Below are 16,314 nucleotides of genomic sequence, written 5' to 3'. Positions count from 1 at the left end.
TTTGTACAAAAAGTAAAATTGGAATTAATTAATTGAAATGAGGATATTTTAGGTATAAAATGTTATTAAAGTTTCAGCCTCTATCTCTAAAAATTTCAGTCTCTTGTGTTCTCACTTTTTTGAGGTACTGAAATACTGAAATTTTAGGAATAGAGAAAGAAATTTTAGTACCAGTCTCTAAGCCAACAAACATGATAATGAGTCTCAGTCTCTCAGTCTCTGTCCCAGTGTCTCAAAACAAACGCTACCTAAGAGTACACAAGAATAAGTTGTATTTTATTTTGGGGAAATAGTTATTTTTTTTATTTTGAATTAAAAAAATATTTGTTAAATATAACTTATTTCAGTGCACCTATATATTTTTTAAGACGATAATAATGATTGCTATAGACTCAGAGAACTATTGTTTGGACAAAAATAATATATAAAAATAATATCAATATATTGTTATTCAAATCTCAGAAAAATCATAATATTTTTTATAATTTATATTAGAAAAAAATTCCTGATGTCATATAGCAGCCGAATAAAAAGCCAGATGCAACACGATTTTCTTTTTTACTCACAGGTGTGGTAACTTATGTATTACAAATTTACAACTTTTAACAAACTCAGATCTAAAGTAGTCTTGTTGAGCATTTGAGCTTCCAATAAATTATACCTTACCGATTGCCTCAATTTAAAATAGCCTTGTCAAACATTTAGATGAAAATGCTAAAAACAAAATCTATTAAGATGCACTAAGTCACATTCATCTTACAAATCAAGATTCACATTAATCTTACATAAGATCAATCCCCCAACCATAACATTATACAAAGATAGAAGTTAGAACCCAAAAACAAATAAATATTCAGATAATAAGAATCTGCAAGCTACAACAACAAAAAGAGCAAATTGAACTAATAAAAGTCAGCAAATTCAGAAAATAGGAAACAATCAGTTTTCATTTATACACCTGATAGTAAAAGCCTTACACCATTCATTAAAAGAGTCATAATCTCGTATCAACAAAACAAGTCCCTAAAGAGGGACATCCAGAAAATCGACTTCAAAACTAGGAAAATAAATCTAAACCCTAAAATCTCAAATTAAGAGAAGTTCATTTAGCCTCCAAATCCATAGAGGGTCCTGCCCTGCCTCTTGAGTGCGTAGACGACATCCATGGCAGTAACTGTCTTACGGCGAGCGTGCTCGGTGTAAGTGACGGCATCGCGAATGACGTTCTCAAGGAAGATCTTGAGAACACCACGTGTTTCCTCGTAAATGAGACCGCTGATACGCTTCACACCGCCACGCCTTGTTATTCTACCAAGCCCTTGTATATGTTGTGTAACACCTATTTTAAATCTACGTACTAAATTCTCTAGTTCATTAATGTCATGTATGTTTTTTTTTCATCTTGGTGTAAAATGTCATATATGTTTTGGCTTACTTGTACGCTAAATTGGATCATTGTGTATATTTATGGTCGAAAATCTTTTTTTTGTTACTAACATTTTGGGCCAATTTCAGTCATCATAAACATTTTTTTTTAAAGGAAAAAAATTTACTCAGTTTCATTATAGAGCTTGGTCTCCATTCAGTCATAAACATACATGGGTTTGAGAATCTCCATTCTCAAATGAAAATATACAAAGCAGAGAAGTAGAAAATTCTCCATCGTGAAGAACAAAGTTAGTTTTTTATTAACGAGTGAATATTATAATAAAACATAGAGCAAAATGCAGCTAACGTGCCCAGTACTTTTCCTTAATTCACAAAGATTCAGAACATAGTTCAATTCCGAACATACACAAAAAAAGAGCAAGATTGTTTCAACCAGTGCAGACCAGGCATGAACCTTCAAGAAGGTACACTCATTAATAATAGACAATTATCACCAAATATGCTATAATTGATTAATTCGTCATAGAATTGGAGAACTGAGGCAGAAGCGGAACATCATATACTATTATAAATTTCGTATTGCACGAAACCAGAGCTACAATCAGATTGAAACAACAACTTCTACCTATGACTAATCCACAATATAAACTCAGAGACAACTAAAAGCATTGTTAAATACTCAATTGAAGAGCTAGTCCACAATATAATATGAACAAAAGCATATTCATCGAAGCGGAGACTATAATAGACCCTAATTCCGTAAACAATGCTAAAAATCCCCAATTTGAGATGAGGTTTAGCCTCCAAAACCATAGAGAGTCCTGCCTTGCCTCTTGAGTGCATAGACGACATCCATGGCAGTAACTGTCTTGCGGCGAGCGTGCTCAGTGTAGGTCACGGCGTCACGAATGACGTTCTCAAGGAAGATCTTGAGAACACCACGTGTTTCCTCGTAAATGAGACCGCTGATACGCTTCACACCGCCACGCCTTGCGAGACGGCGAATGGCGGGTTTGGTGATACCCTGGATGTTATCCCTCAGTACCTTACGGTGACGCTTAGCTCCTCCCTTTCCGAGGCCCTTACCTCCCTTTCCTCTTCCAGACATGGCTGATGCTGATGGACGCTACTCCGAAAGAAATACAATGAGTGACGAGTGTAGTGAGAAGTGGGAGATGAAGTTGGGATCTGGAGCTTATATAACATGAGACGATACACTTGCTACCGTTGGATTCGATGCTTATCCGTGTCATTGAGTTACTTCCACGTTTTCACCGTTGGATCTGAAATGCTTCGTTGTGATTGGACATATACGGCAAAAACTAATTCGTGGAGAGTGATTGGGTGCGCGGGATTTTTGGTCTGAAAATAAACCCCGTTTTTTGGACTGAAGTAGTGATAATGGGCTAAAAAAAAGCCCACCCATCTATCGTAAAATTTGTAACAGAAGCCCATATCAGCAACCTGGAGGAGAGAACAGGGGAGAAATATTCCTTCCCAATCAGATCTCTCTCTGTTCGCAGCGCAATGGCCAATTCTTGTGCACCCAACTCACTCAGAAAACAAATCACCCACGTCATTTTCGACATGGACGGTCTCTTGCTCGGTACCTCTCTCTACTATACACTACTCGTATGTGATACTCTCCATTTGTCTCCAGCTTCGTTCACTCTTATTAGCTTTGCCAAGTTTAGGATTCTGAATCTGCTATTTTCTTTTCTGTTACATTACTTGCATAAGTCATGCATTCAACAACTGCATTTCAAGTGCTATTGCTAGGGAGATTTATGATTATGATGGAGAATTACGCTTTTTTGCAGACACGGAGAAATTCTACACTGAGGTTCAGGAAAAGATACTAGCCAGATACAACAAAACATTCGATTGGAGCCTCAAGGCCAAGATGATGGGAAGGAAAGCAATAGAAGCTGCTAGGGTCTTCGTTGAAGAGAGTGGAATTAGCGATTCTCTTAGCGCCGAGCAGTTTTTGGTTGAAAGAGAGGAGATGCTTCAGGAATTGTTCCCAACAAGTGAGCTCATGCCAGGTATATTTTGAAAAAATGTAGATTGGACCTCTTTTTCTATTTAACATTCCTATCCCTAGTAACTATGGAAACTAGAATTCTGGAATTGGCATTTAAGATCATTAGAGAATGCTATCAAACAGGCATTGTTAAATAGATGCCTTTAATAGCAGTAGCTTAGATCGGGACACTTTTTTGTTTTGCAATATCAGTAAATTAAATCAATGCCGCCATGCTTGGCTGCTTTGAAACACATATCTTAGACAGCGGTGAAATTGGCTCTGCTGTCAAGGGTTAGTTTTCTGTTTTCATATGCAACCATGCTTATATATTGTCCCTGTTTGGTTTGTATATTATAGGTGCTGATCGTTTACTCAGACATTTACATGCAAAAGGTGTTCCGATTGCCTTGGCAACTGGGTATGTTTTTTTTTTATTCTTATCGTTTTTGTTTTGATGTATAAAGAAGAGATTGTTTTCTGTCATGCATCTATTTGGAAGGAAATTTTTTTATGAAGTTGTATCGAAATTTAATGTACAGTTCTCACAAGCGACACTTCGAATTGAAAACTCAAAGACATGGTGAACTCTTTGCTTTGATGCATCATGTTGTTCTTGGTGATGACCCTGAAGTTAAACAAGGCAAACCATCTCCAGATGTATTTCTTGCAGCAGCCAAGAGATTTGAGGTATACCAATTACCATGTTATGAATACCTTACAATTACCAGATGACAAAAATGACTGCAGATTGAATGGTTACAAACTTACAATTGACTTTTCTTTTTCCTAATCTGAACTTGGTATTGGATTCGTTTTTAATTGTTTTATTTCAAACTCTGTAGTTAGTAGTCGTATATGGTGATGTTGTAGTTAATGTTCAGCTGGTCAACAGGGTGGACCGGCAGATCCTTCTAACATTCTTGTTTTTGAAGATGCACCTTCAGGAGTTCTTGCAGCTAAAAATGCTGGGATGTAAGTAGATTGAGCCATTGAAAAATATCCCTGTCTTTTCTTTTATTTTCATTTTTTCATCTAAACAAATTTTGTTTCCAAAAACATTTTCCGACGTTTAATAGAATGGATATAAGTTGATAGATTTATCAGTTCCATATGTCGCATTATTGCTTCCTAACAGTTATTACAGATTGCGTCTTTATATTGACTTTATGTCACTTTGAATTAGGATCATTTCATTCTCTGCCTCTTTCTCTAATCTCTAGTATATACGATACACCACACCGTTGTGCAATATGTTTAGTATGTCCTAGGAGTGAAAACTATGAATTGTAAATATTAGTGTTCACAGGCAAGTTAGCGGATTTGACTTCCACCTTCTTTTATATTCTAATGATGGCTTAAGTTTGAGTGGAAACTAAGCTAATTTTTAGCGGCAGCTGATAAGTTCTGCCAACCAGATGCAATCACTGAAAAAAGGGATCTGTTGAGTCTGATAGATCGTCCCAACTGTTCTGTTATCAAAGTAGGAATCTGTTATTGCTTACTTAATTATGAATTGATTTCTTACCTATAAACATTCCAAGAATTGAAATCCTCCTCATTTGTTAGCTCTGAAAGTTTGAGGTGGCTAATGGCTTGCATGGTATTGGTGGAATTTCAAGCATGATAAGCTTTAATATTTTAAAAATTATGTTACAATATTTAGTTTCAAAAGTTAAGAACTTAGTACTCCATCTAAGTCTAACTCGTGAGCGGGCTGATAATATCATTTGAAAAATGAAAAGCAAAGTGATCAATCAAATCCCATGCTTAACAGAAAATGGATACAAAATTTTGTCTGATATTGATCTGATGGTAATATAGCATTCAATGTGATACGGGTACCTCTGAACACTATGTAATGATGGTGGTGTTTTTACTTGTTCCTATTTCTTGCCTAAATCAATATTCAGTTGCATGTTGTTTGGATAAATATAGATACATTGTGCAATTTGATGTAGTAGTAGAGATTTAAATTTATTCTTGATGTTGATCTCTTTCTGTTACGTATCTGTCACACAGGTTTGTTGTTATGGTTCCGGATCCAAGACTGGACAAGTCTTTTCATGATACAGCAGATCTAGTCTTAAACTCATTGATGGATTTCAACCCTAGTGAATGGGGTTTACCACCCTTCTAAGATAATGGAAGCTTAAGTTAAACCTCCAGATGCCGTACAGTTTCCACTGCGGTCAGAAAAAAGCTGGCACCACTGATGTACAACTATATTTATGACTCATTAATCCATTTCCATAGAATGTCAGTTTCTGTCTTTTTTTTTTTGCTGCATTGTCAGCTATTACATTGTTTGACGTTCATATTCTGTGTTCTTGATAATACTGCTACTAATAATGTTGCCATCACCTTTCACCAATACGGCTTTGGATTTGGGACCATGGTCTATGTATTTGCTTAGTATTACATATTTCCTTACGTATGTAGCATAAAACGTGAATGTATTTGATGTCAAAACTCTACTATATAGGCTAGTAATAATTAAGTTGCCTAATAAAACAACGGTTTTCAACTTTCATAGTTTATTTACAGATTGAAACGTAACTGGAAGCGGGTGTTAGCTGGTTGGTTATCCTATTATAAAATAAATGTCGGTTTGATTATTACTTTGGTATATTTAAAATTTTAAATACAATCTATTTGTTTTGAAAAAAATGTTGACTATTTTGAAATAAAATAAATAATAAATATATTCTGAGAGAATAACTAATGCACTGCTTGTTGGTAATAATATTTCCAACTTGGTAATTAGTGCAACTTTATTGGCTTTTTGTTGGTTTTTATAGGTCATAAAAACCTCATTATGTTACTTTAAACTCAGTTGTCTTGTTTGGAGCTTTTAAATAAACACTACCTTATTATATTTACTACTAATCCCTGTGTTCCAACTTAGTAGCCAAGTCATTTGGAGTGGGAGGTTGACATGCAACATCTCTATCATTAATTTTGTACAAAGATTAAAATTAGGAAATAGAAAATAAATCTTTTGAATAGCAGAAGGGGTATGTTATGTTATTAATTTTGTTCAATAGCAATTGGAATGTCATTGTTCTATTTACACATAAAGACTTACTTGAACTATTCAAACTAAACAAGGATAATGTAACTTTCCCCTTCCCCATTAATCATGTATATCAGATTCCCCATCCTTCTGTCTGCTTTTCAGTGTTCACTTAACTGTTGACTTGTTGGCAGTGGTCCTCTACATTTATCTTCCTGTGGTCCATATTTATTGATTTAAATAAATTGGAGTAAGATTTTGCCCCTGGCCTTTAGGTTTGAAAGCTAATTTAGAGGCTCCAAATTTAAATTGGTGGTTCCATAACTTGTCATCTGGTCAGTTAAGACCTGGTAATGGATAGATAAAAGAATCTCTAGAGTTGGATGTAGGATGAGAAATAGGGAGGAGCATGTGGGAAGATATATATGTTAGTAGTGGTTCACATGCACATGAACACAATATATGTTAGGTTCATTCGGAAGTGTTTTAAGATATAAAGTAGAGTCAGTGATACTAAAATAATGAAAAAATAAATTATTATTTTACAATGAATTACGTAAATATATATTTTTTAAAAATATATTTGTGTCACTCAATATCTTATAGTATTAAAGCTCATCTGCATGCAAGGTAAATAAATTTTTTAAGGTCTGTATTTGTACAATATACTGTATCAAGATATTTTTAATTAAAATGTTTGTTTGAAAATGAACTAAATAATAATAGGGGAAATATTATTCTCTTAGATCATACGTTTAATTCATGCTTTAAAAATATTTACAACTAATCATTTTAATTTACAATATTAAAAGTTATATTAAAAAAATTAAAAAAACTAAGTTATAAATAAACTACTAATTATATATAGTGTGCATAATAAAATAAAGGGAAAGTATGAGAAACCAATGGAATACTTGTACAATAGGTACAATAGAGGTTTATGGAGTATTAGAGATATAACCATTAGTGTTATCTTTTTCCATCAGCTGAAGTTTTTGGGATGAGTGGTATCATAACATGGTATTAAAATGCTAAATTCGAAATGTCAAAAATTCGATCCATAGTGAATCCTAAAATTAATTTAATCTCTTAGAAAGATGTTTATTATAGTACTCGGATGGTTATAAATAAATATACTACAAGTAGCATGTAACAATCTTTTTATTAAATAGAGGAGTGTGTGATTCTTATGCTTATTTATTATAGGGAAGGGGAAATTAGAGAGATAGGGAAATGGATATGTAGATTGAACCCTAAAGATAACAAATCTTGTCACATGAACCAAGAGATGTGCCACTGGAGTTAAACACAGTAACAAGGAGATTGTGATTCACATGATCTAGTTAGAAGAAAATTCCATTCACAAGTGACAGACACTTAAATGGAATTCAGATTTGTGACAGATTAATTTTAGTTTGTTGAAAGGTGGGATATCATGAAAAAAAAAGGCCTAGAAGAAAATTCCTGGGCAGGCCTATTTAAGAGAGCAAATATTATATTGTTTCAAGTGGTAGTAAGCATTCATCATTTCCTGTTAAAGTCCAGTAATTAAATATAGAAGTTTTTAGTTTTTGTATAGACATAATTAAAGATTTGATCGACGACCAACTAGAGAACAAGAGAATCAAAACCACTTGTAGTGAAGGGCACTGGAAGAGACATATTTAATTTGACTCATTACTATTTCAATACTAGAAATGATACATAATCAAAGTATATTGTTATTTATTTATTTGTTACTATTTCAAACTTGTCATCAAAGGAAAGTTGAAACTAAACTTGAGTGCAAAACGAGATAACTCAAGAGTTGTATATATTTTCTATTCATAAATTAGAACCGTACCTAAAAGAAAAAGGGTTTTTCCTATATAGTACGTCGTTATCAGTACATTTATAATCTTGGATATCTTCATGTAATATGTATATAGTTTAAAATGCTTAGGTTTTTTTGGGGGATTGTTGAGGGAATTTGCTTTCTTCCTAATGTAATTAGGATTGCTATATCCATTGACGATTCATTAAGAATTGAATTCTCTTATTAAAGGCATACTGTAATACTGTATAATTCTATCTATATATTAGCGAGCTAGGGCAACATTGTTATCGATAAAGAAAAAGTAAAATATACTAATAATTGATCTATTTTCCATTTAGTTCTTAATTTAGATGTATTTTATACGTCTAAGAAAAATCAATTTGTAATTAGTTAATATTAATTAATATTTTATTATAAAAATATTTTTTATCTTTTTTTTCAGGATTTAAGATTTAGGATTAGAATTTAAAATTTAAGATTTACAATTTAAAAAGTAAAATGTATGGTTTAAAATTTAGGATAAAAAAATATTTTAAAAAAAATGACCCCTAATTGAGCTTGTCTAAGAATATATAATGATGTGCAAAAATCATTTTTAAGGAAGGAGGGGGACTTAAAAAGGCGTTTTTTTTTTCTTTTTTTCTTTCATCTAAGGAACATTGAAGATTCTACTTGAGAAACTGTGCGAATGAAGTAGGGTGGAGGAGTTGTCCATGAATATGGAAATGCATCAATGTCAAAGCCTAAATGATCCCTTGTGTGCACTTAACCTAGCAAGGGAGCAAATATGAGAGTGTTCCACATACTACATTGTTACTTTTTAATGACATGCATATTGGACCATTATACTACTATAAGCTAACAAAACACTACTACATACCACTTATTATTAATAATGGAGCTTTCATATTCATCTATCTTAATGCATGCCAACTGAAAACGTATTATGTGAACATTGATTTAAGAAACAGTTCTCTTTTTCTGTGGTAAAAAGAATAAAATAATGAAACAAAGATATCGTATTCCAATGAATCAAACGTAACCAAGATGCAAGCTAAGAGCTTCATTCAAACTGGGAATAATAATTAAATACCCTTTTATTCATACAAATATATATAGCCAGCACACACAACTGAACCAGAATTTTTGTATGTATGGACTCATTCCTCTATGCATCATCAACACACATATTTTCTTTCTAGCCTCCACCGTCCAATTTATTTGAGTACTAGTTTCTCTACTATCTTTACTTCTACATGCACACAACATATTCAAATCATTACCAAATTAATAAGCAACAACAACCAACTGATGAAGAAGCTAGCTAGTAGCTAAGACTATACTCATTCCTCTCTTGTACTTGTACCTTTCCTTGACCTTGAGTTTCCCTTCGCTGGAACAATCCGGATTCTCTTCGCCACACGTACAAAATCCCTAATTATTATTAGTAATTTAGTATTATAAATAATATCCAATTAATTAATTAATAATTACCGGTAATTTTGAACAAATAAATAAAAAGAAATTAAGAGAATTGAAGCTTACTTCCAAGAAAGGTCACCGGCAAGAAGAAGATCGTTCTCGATATCTTCATAAGCAATAAGGTGACCGGGAATGGCGTTTGACAGATCAAGATTATTATTATTATTATTATTATTATTATCATCATCATAGTCAGAGTTTGCTCCTGTTCCTGATGAATCTGCACCGTCCACAAACATCTGCCGAAGTGCCTTTGCTAGGCTCTGGTAGCTGCCGTGGTTATGGAGGCTGATGCGGTGGCAGATCGAACGGCCTTCGAGAACCACCGTGACTGCAGGCACTACTGTGGAAACTAGATCGTCGTCTTCGAGGCCAGGGAAGCCTTGCAATTTGCCATTCTTATTACCATAGAAAGGCAAAGAAGAAGAAGGATTAGTACTATTACTGGAAGGTGCAGCACCGATCACGATCTGTCTTCTACCACTACTTTCTTGCCATCTCCGTTTCAAGGAGGGGTCAAAACTGTTCATCATATTGGACAATACTTGATGATGAAGCTAGTAGCCTAGTAACTAGAAGAGAGACACGCACACGCACGCGCACGCGCGCACACACAAGAGAGTAAATGATGGATGTAAATATGAATGCAGGAGGGGATGGTATGTTATGTAGCTTAGGTATGAAAACTGATGGAAGTGGATCGGAAATTAAAGTAGTGAAAGTGAAAAGGGGATTTAATGTTAAGAAGAAGAATGGAGTTTGGTAAAAGAGAGTTAAAGAAGGCTTTAAATTTGTTCTGCTAGCTCTTGCTGGGGGCACTGCATGTATGTATGTGACTTCATATACTTCTTCTTCTTCTTGATCGATCTTCTTGAGAGGAGAGAGAGAGAGAAAGAGCACAAATGTCGGAAGGGATCAGATGGGTGTCTATATGCACGACGCACCCCAGCATCCTCCCTCCCACTACCTCTAAATGAGTATAAAAGAACTGTTGTGCCCTTTAGATGAGTATAAAAAAACTGTTCTGTTTGAGTTATAATTTATTAACAAATAATTTAATTATTTAATTATTTTTAATTATTAATTTTACATTAATACAATAATTATATGTATATTTTTATTTTAACACAATAATTACATTAAAAATATTAATTAAAAAATTAAAAAGATATAATTTTAAAATTTTTAATACAATTATTATATATTTATTAAAATAAAATTTTTTTATTAATAATAATTTTGATATATATTCTTAAATCACATAATAAATAAATATACATTGAATTTTAAAAATATTATATATATTATTTAATTTATTTTTAGTATATATTTTATATTTTAATATCTATCCTATAATAGTGAACGATTTTAATTTATGTTTGCTAGGGTTGATTTAGTTTTTTCTATTTTCAAGCCCATTTATTAAAGCATACGTCCCCTAATGATAACTTTTCATTTTCTTCTCTTTCTAAAATATCTAACTCACTTCTCCAACTCTACGTACTGTTTTTTATTTGAGTTTCTTCCTCACCATCAATCACACTTCTCATGCTTTTTTTTGTCCCTTCCTTTCTTCACTTAACTCCACTTTTCTCTGATCTCTTCCTCCTTTTTTCCCTGGCTTTAATTAATTTGTGGAAAACAGAGAAAGGAAAGAGGCAGAGAGCTAGTGAGAGAGAATGAATTAAGTTAGGCAAGTGGGTAGTAATTGTAGGTAGGGAGAGGACGAGATCGAAGAGTGTGGGGATGTTTGCTTGTGATTGCAAAAGAAGGTGTTCCCCATAAAATAAATGCATCCATTTCTTTATTCCATGCACTCCTCCTTAGTTTATCCTAGAATTATTATTATTAATATATATATATATATATATATTCAGTAATGCTAAGATGATAAAAAATAATAAATTCAAACGATTTAAATTTATCTTATTTAATATTTATTTATTGTAACGTACATTAAATAAAATAAAAAATATTAAATTTTGATTATTTTTAATTAATATTTTTTTGTTATTAAATATTTTTAATATACATTTTACCTAACAAGTGTTTTAAAATTATTTATTACGAAAATCTTATATATATAGTTGGCAGTCATACCAATTTAATTGGATCAGTTAGTTAAATATATAGAAGGGGCTATAATAAACTATGACCAAACTCAAAGCTTGGCCTGAAGGCGATAGTTGCCACTCCTAGTCATATATCATATATCATATATCATATATATTATAACAAAAGACAATATATTTTAATGTATATATATTTCAAATTTATTAATTATAGATCTAATAATAAAGCTCAATACAATTTTTCTTTGTTTGGGTGCCAGGGTATATTTTGTTAGGCACATTTATTTTCAGAATATTATATATATATTGCTTAATTTTTTTCTTTGAAAAAGTCAACATAAAGTTCTAAAACTTAAAAAATTTGGAATATTGAAATGTATATAAGTTTTTAAATATTTAAATGTCTGAAATTTGATTATTAGCTTATTTTTACAAAACCGATGCAAATATGAATGCAACAGCTAATAAAGGAAAAACAAATGATTGCTAGTTTTAGTTGCATTTGAATGTAGCAGGTGATTGTTGTGAAGACACAAGACTAATTTAAATAACTATTATAGTTTAATTATCATGGGGATGGACATAAGAAAATGAATTAAAGCGTAGAGATAAAGCAATGTTATCTTTGCCTACGAGATTACAGTAGTACATACTAATAAATTAGGGTTAAAACAATCTTGAAATTTGAAGTGTGAATTAGTAACAGTGGGGACGACCGCGTTGCAGTCGCCGAACGGTTTGCCAAGTTGAGGAACCCCAAATATGATGTGTTTACTAGCTATCACTCATAGCTGTATTTCACACCTATAACTATAATAGAAAATGTCAGGTAATCAAAATAAATTAACACAAAATAGTTAAAATTTATCTAATTTAATAATAATTAATAAAATAAAAGTTAAATATAATTTACTACATCGTTATTGGAAACTCGAATTTCAATGTTCTTTTAGGTAGTGTTTCCTCGAGAGACCGAAACATAAATATTAAGACTGAGAGATAGAGATTAAGAGACAGAGATTGAAATAAATTTTAGTATTTTTTTGGTACAAAATGGGAAACAAAAATTAAAATAAGAATAAAATTCTAATTTAATTTACACAAAGAATAAAATTGGAATTAATTAATTGAAATGAAAGTATTTTAGGTATAAAATGTTATTAAAATTTCAGTCTCCATCTCTAAAAATTTTAGTCCCTTATATCTCTATTTTTTGGAGGTACTGAAATATTAAAATTTTAGAGATAAAGACAAAAATTTTAATATTGAATCTCAATCTCTCAATCTTTATATCAGTCTCTCTAAACAAACACTACCTTAATTTATGAATATTTGATCTTGCTCTAACTACATATATACTGTTTCCAAATGTGTGAACGGCCTCGTAAGAACATACACATTCATGATTTCAAACTCAAAGTTAGCCTCGGCCAAGTTTCAAGGTTAAAGTTGATTTTGTTAACCAATTTGAATTAATCGAATGTAAAATTTACTAGTTCATTAAGTAAGTATAAAAATTTAAATTTTATTTTGTGTATGTAACAATTTATTATTAGAGACTTTTTGAACATAAACTCCGATTTGACTTAATTGAGTGCAAAATTTACTAGCTTTAAGTTTACGACAAATTAATTTTTAATTTATCCAAAGCAGAGATACCATGAAAAAAATTGTTGATTTTGTTTACCTTACTAATTACTGTTAGAGACTTCTTGAACATGAACTCTAATTTCATACTATAGGTGAATTATAGTGTATAGAGCAAAAAATCATACAAATTTAAAGATATGCGTTTTTGTTCATACATTTTACAATACATGGCTTGAGTGATGTAATGATAATGTAAGAAAGAGAAAATAAACTTGGTAATTATTACAGTATAATTAGAGACTACTATTTTTATTATGAAACAGTAAAAATGGAATTTTTGAGAATTAAAGGATGACCTGAGATTGTATTAAAGTTTTTTTAGTATAATATTAAATAAAAATTATTACAGAACATCGTTTATACTACATGTAGAATAAAATAATTTTAGATATAAATTAAAATTTTTTTTTAAAAGTAACAATTAAGACATTGTTTTTAATTAAATTTGTTCGAACAACTTAAAAAAATAATTAACAAAGATAATACTAATTTAATATTAGCTGAATTTATTTTATTTTTAACAAGTAATTAGTATGCAAAAATAATGTTCTTAATTTTTTCAATAATTTTGCTTCAAATAAATTAGTACTTAATAAATAAATAGTGAAATTTTAATTCACGACATTTTATTGAATAAATTAATTTTTTAATAATATAAAAAGACAAATTAACTTTTTCTATTTTCAATTTTTGTTAATTTGGTTCTTTTATTAAATTATTTTTAGAAAAATAAATGAAATTTGTCACTTTATAAAATAGGGTTTAACTATTTTGTCTCTTAAAAATATATGTTAATATCATAAATTAATTCTTTTATTATAAACAAAAAATTTAAAATTTTAATATATTTATTTTACATTTATTAAATACAAATATTTAAAATATTTTACTAATAATAATCTTATTTTGTGTCCAAAATATACATATTAACTAAATCCTATAAAATATACTATAACCTAAATTATTCCTTTTTTTATTAGAGGTTAATATATTTAATATTTTAAAATATTTAATGTTAATTTGATAATTTTAAAAAATAGTTTGGGATATTACTTTTTTAATTTTCTAAATAAATAAAATACACATTAAGATAAATTACATATAATAATAAATATTTGGTTATATGTATATTATTTGATTAAACTATCGAAATCGTATAATCCACTTCAAACTATAAGTAGAAGAAGTATATTTAATTATAATGAGTTTGACTTTTTCCATATTAGATATATTATTTTTGTAAATTTATTAGATTTTATTAATTAAAAATCAAGTGATTTAATAAAATAAATATACCGAATGATTTTAATAAATACAAACAACAAATTATTGAAAATTAAATATCTTGTTATTAAAAAATAAAGAATAAAAAAACATTATACTGATATTAAATGTTAACCACTAATATTATTTTTTATCATCATATAAATATATAGACAAAATTCTAATATTGTTTTCGCCTCTTATTTTATTTTATTTTATCTTTTTATAAAGAACAGAATCTAAAATAAGATGAAAATTGAAGAAATGAATTTTTTTCTCTCAATTTAATTTTTTGAACAGTTAAAGAAATTATTCTATCTTTTTAGTTTACACTTAAGTTTCTCAAAAAAAAATTAAAAAAAATTATTCATCAAAAAATTTAAAAAATAAAATGGCTACAAGATTAGTTTAAAGGTGTTTATATCTCTTAAATTTAGACCATAACTCGTAAGTTTATTAAAATAAAAAATGGATCAAATCATAATTGGACCTAAAATAAATAAAATAAAATAAATATAAAACAAATAATAATAAAGTGATGCCTATTTGATCTACCTTAACTAATGAGAATCTTTAATACAATTTATAAAAAGTAAAACATTTAGGTTTTTATAATCGTTAATCATTATCTTACCTAATTCTTGATATATTTTCTAGACAAATGATTTAATCATGTTTACAAATTTTTTTTTATTTTCTTAGTTGTTATTTTTGTAAGTGGAGCAATTGATATATGGCAGTTTTTAGTTTGTCCCACAGAACTTGTATTATTCCCTTTCTCCTAAAAAAGATTCGTCCTCGAACCTGCATCAAAATCAAAAAAAGATAGGTCAAAGACATTAAAAATAGATGGCACATATATTCACTTGAAAAGTCAGTCTTGTAAGCATTGTCATTGATTCTTTCTAGCACATGAAATAGACCATCACTCCTAGAGTCTAATTTGAATTTTCTTTGAGTAGGAAACCTCTTCTTTCTCAAATGAATCCATAGCCAGCCACTAGATTCAAAGACAAGTTGTCTTCGACCTTTATTCACTATTTGAACGGTCAACTTGTTTTTCCTTTTAATTAACTCACTTGCTTTCAAGTGCATTACTTTAACCTTTTCAACTTTATCTTCAGCATTCAAACTAATAAAATCATTCAAAGATAAAAATAATAAGTCTAAAATAGTTCAAAAGGATTAAAACCATACATAAGTTTAAAATAAGAAAAATTTATAGAAGAATGAATGGTCCTACTATAAGCAAACTAAATAAAAAGTAAATAATTTTTTCAATTTTTTAAATTCTTACCAACAATAGCATGTAATAAGATCCTTAACATTTGATTTACCACTTTAATTTGATTAGAATAGAGTATAATAATTTTGTGCTCAACAGATCCCACAACATTCTAAAAAGGTTAAATTACACAAATGATCTCTACACTTTCAGTAAAATTGTAAATTGGTCCCTACATTTTAAAAGTTTGCAATTGGATCCCTAAAAAAATTAAAATTTGTAATTTAGTCCCCACTGTTCAAAAAATGTTTGATTTAACAGAATATTCTCAGTATATTCTCTATTTTAACTGAATATTCTTAGCATATGCTGAGAATA

General features: G+C 30.0%; 3 protein-coding genes across 3 annotated transcripts; 1 reads left to right on the top strand and 2 right to left on the bottom strand.

Moving 5' to 3' along the window:
• Nucleotides 1-1,933: 1,933 nt before the first annotated feature.
• LOC112698117 (histone H4) lies at nt 1,934-2,553 on the bottom strand. The gene has a single exon (XM_025751516.3). It carries the CDS (start codon nt 2,495-2,497, stop codon nt 2,186-2,188), a length of 312 nt encoding a protein of 103 aa, XP_025607301.1. The 5' UTR covers nt 2,498-2,553; the 3' UTR covers nt 1,934-2,185.
• Nucleotides 2,554-2,819: 266 nt separating this feature from the next.
• Nucleotides 2,820-5,808, top strand: LOC112698090 ((DL)-glycerol-3-phosphatase 2). The gene is made up of 6 exons (XM_025751501.2): nt 2,820-2,995; nt 3,210-3,434; nt 3,773-3,833; nt 3,955-4,102; nt 4,308-4,387; nt 5,435-5,808. Exons 1-6 carry the CDS (start codon nt 2,917-2,919, stop codon nt 5,550-5,552), a joined length of 711 nt encoding a protein of 236 aa, XP_025607286.1. The 5' UTR covers nt 2,820-2,916; the 3' UTR covers nt 5,553-5,808.
• Nucleotides 5,809-9,292: 3,484 nt separating this feature from the next.
• Nucleotides 9,293-10,707, bottom strand: LOC112698078 (auxin-responsive protein IAA33). The gene is made up of 2 exons (XM_025751492.2): nt 9,790-10,707; nt 9,293-9,678 (listed from the first exon to the last, which is right to left on the bottom strand). Exons 1-2 carry the CDS (start codon nt 10,257-10,259, stop codon nt 9,588-9,590), a joined length of 561 nt encoding a protein of 186 aa, XP_025607277.1. The 5' UTR covers nt 10,260-10,707; the 3' UTR covers nt 9,293-9,587.
• Between the last annotated feature and the right edge of the window lie 5,607 nt (nt 10,708-16,314).

This window comes from Arachis hypogaea, chromosome 1, assembly GCF_003086295.3.
Source record: "Arachis hypogaea cultivar Tifrunner chromosome 1, arahy.Tifrunner.gnm2.J5K5, whole genome shotgun sequence".
NCBI classification, from domain to species: Eukaryota; Viridiplantae; Streptophyta; class Magnoliopsida; order Fabales; family Fabaceae; genus Arachis; species Arachis hypogaea.
Note: the sequence above shows the minus strand (reverse complement) of the source record. Positions and strands in the feature narration are given on the sequence as shown.

Excerpts from the sequence above, each read along its gene's own strand:
- LOC112698117 (XM_025751516.3), bottom strand. The coding sequence starts at position 2,497 with ATGTCTGGAAGAGGAAAGGGAGGTAAGGGCCTCGGAAAGGGAGGAGCT.
- LOC112698090 (XM_025751501.2), top strand. The coding sequence starts at position 2,917 with ATGGCCAATTCTTGTGCACCCAACTCACTCAGAAAACAAATCACCCAC. Across the intron at positions 3,834-3,954 it reads CCGATTGCCTTGGCAACTGG|TTCTCACAAGCGACACTTCG; the intron begins GTATGTTTTTTT and ends TTTAATGTACAG. Across the intron at positions 4,103-4,307 it reads CAGCAGCCAAGAGATTTGAG|GGTGGACCGGCAGATCCTTC; the intron begins GTATACCAATTA and ends GCTGGTCAACAG.
- LOC112698078 (XM_025751492.2), bottom strand. The coding sequence starts at position 10,259 with ATGATGAACAGTTTTGACCCCTCCTTGAAACGGAGATGGCAAGAAAGT. Across the intron at positions 9,679-9,789 it reads GCCGGTGACCTTTCTTGGAA|GGATTTTGTACGTGTGGCGA; the intron begins GTAAGCTTCAAT and ends AATAATAATTAG.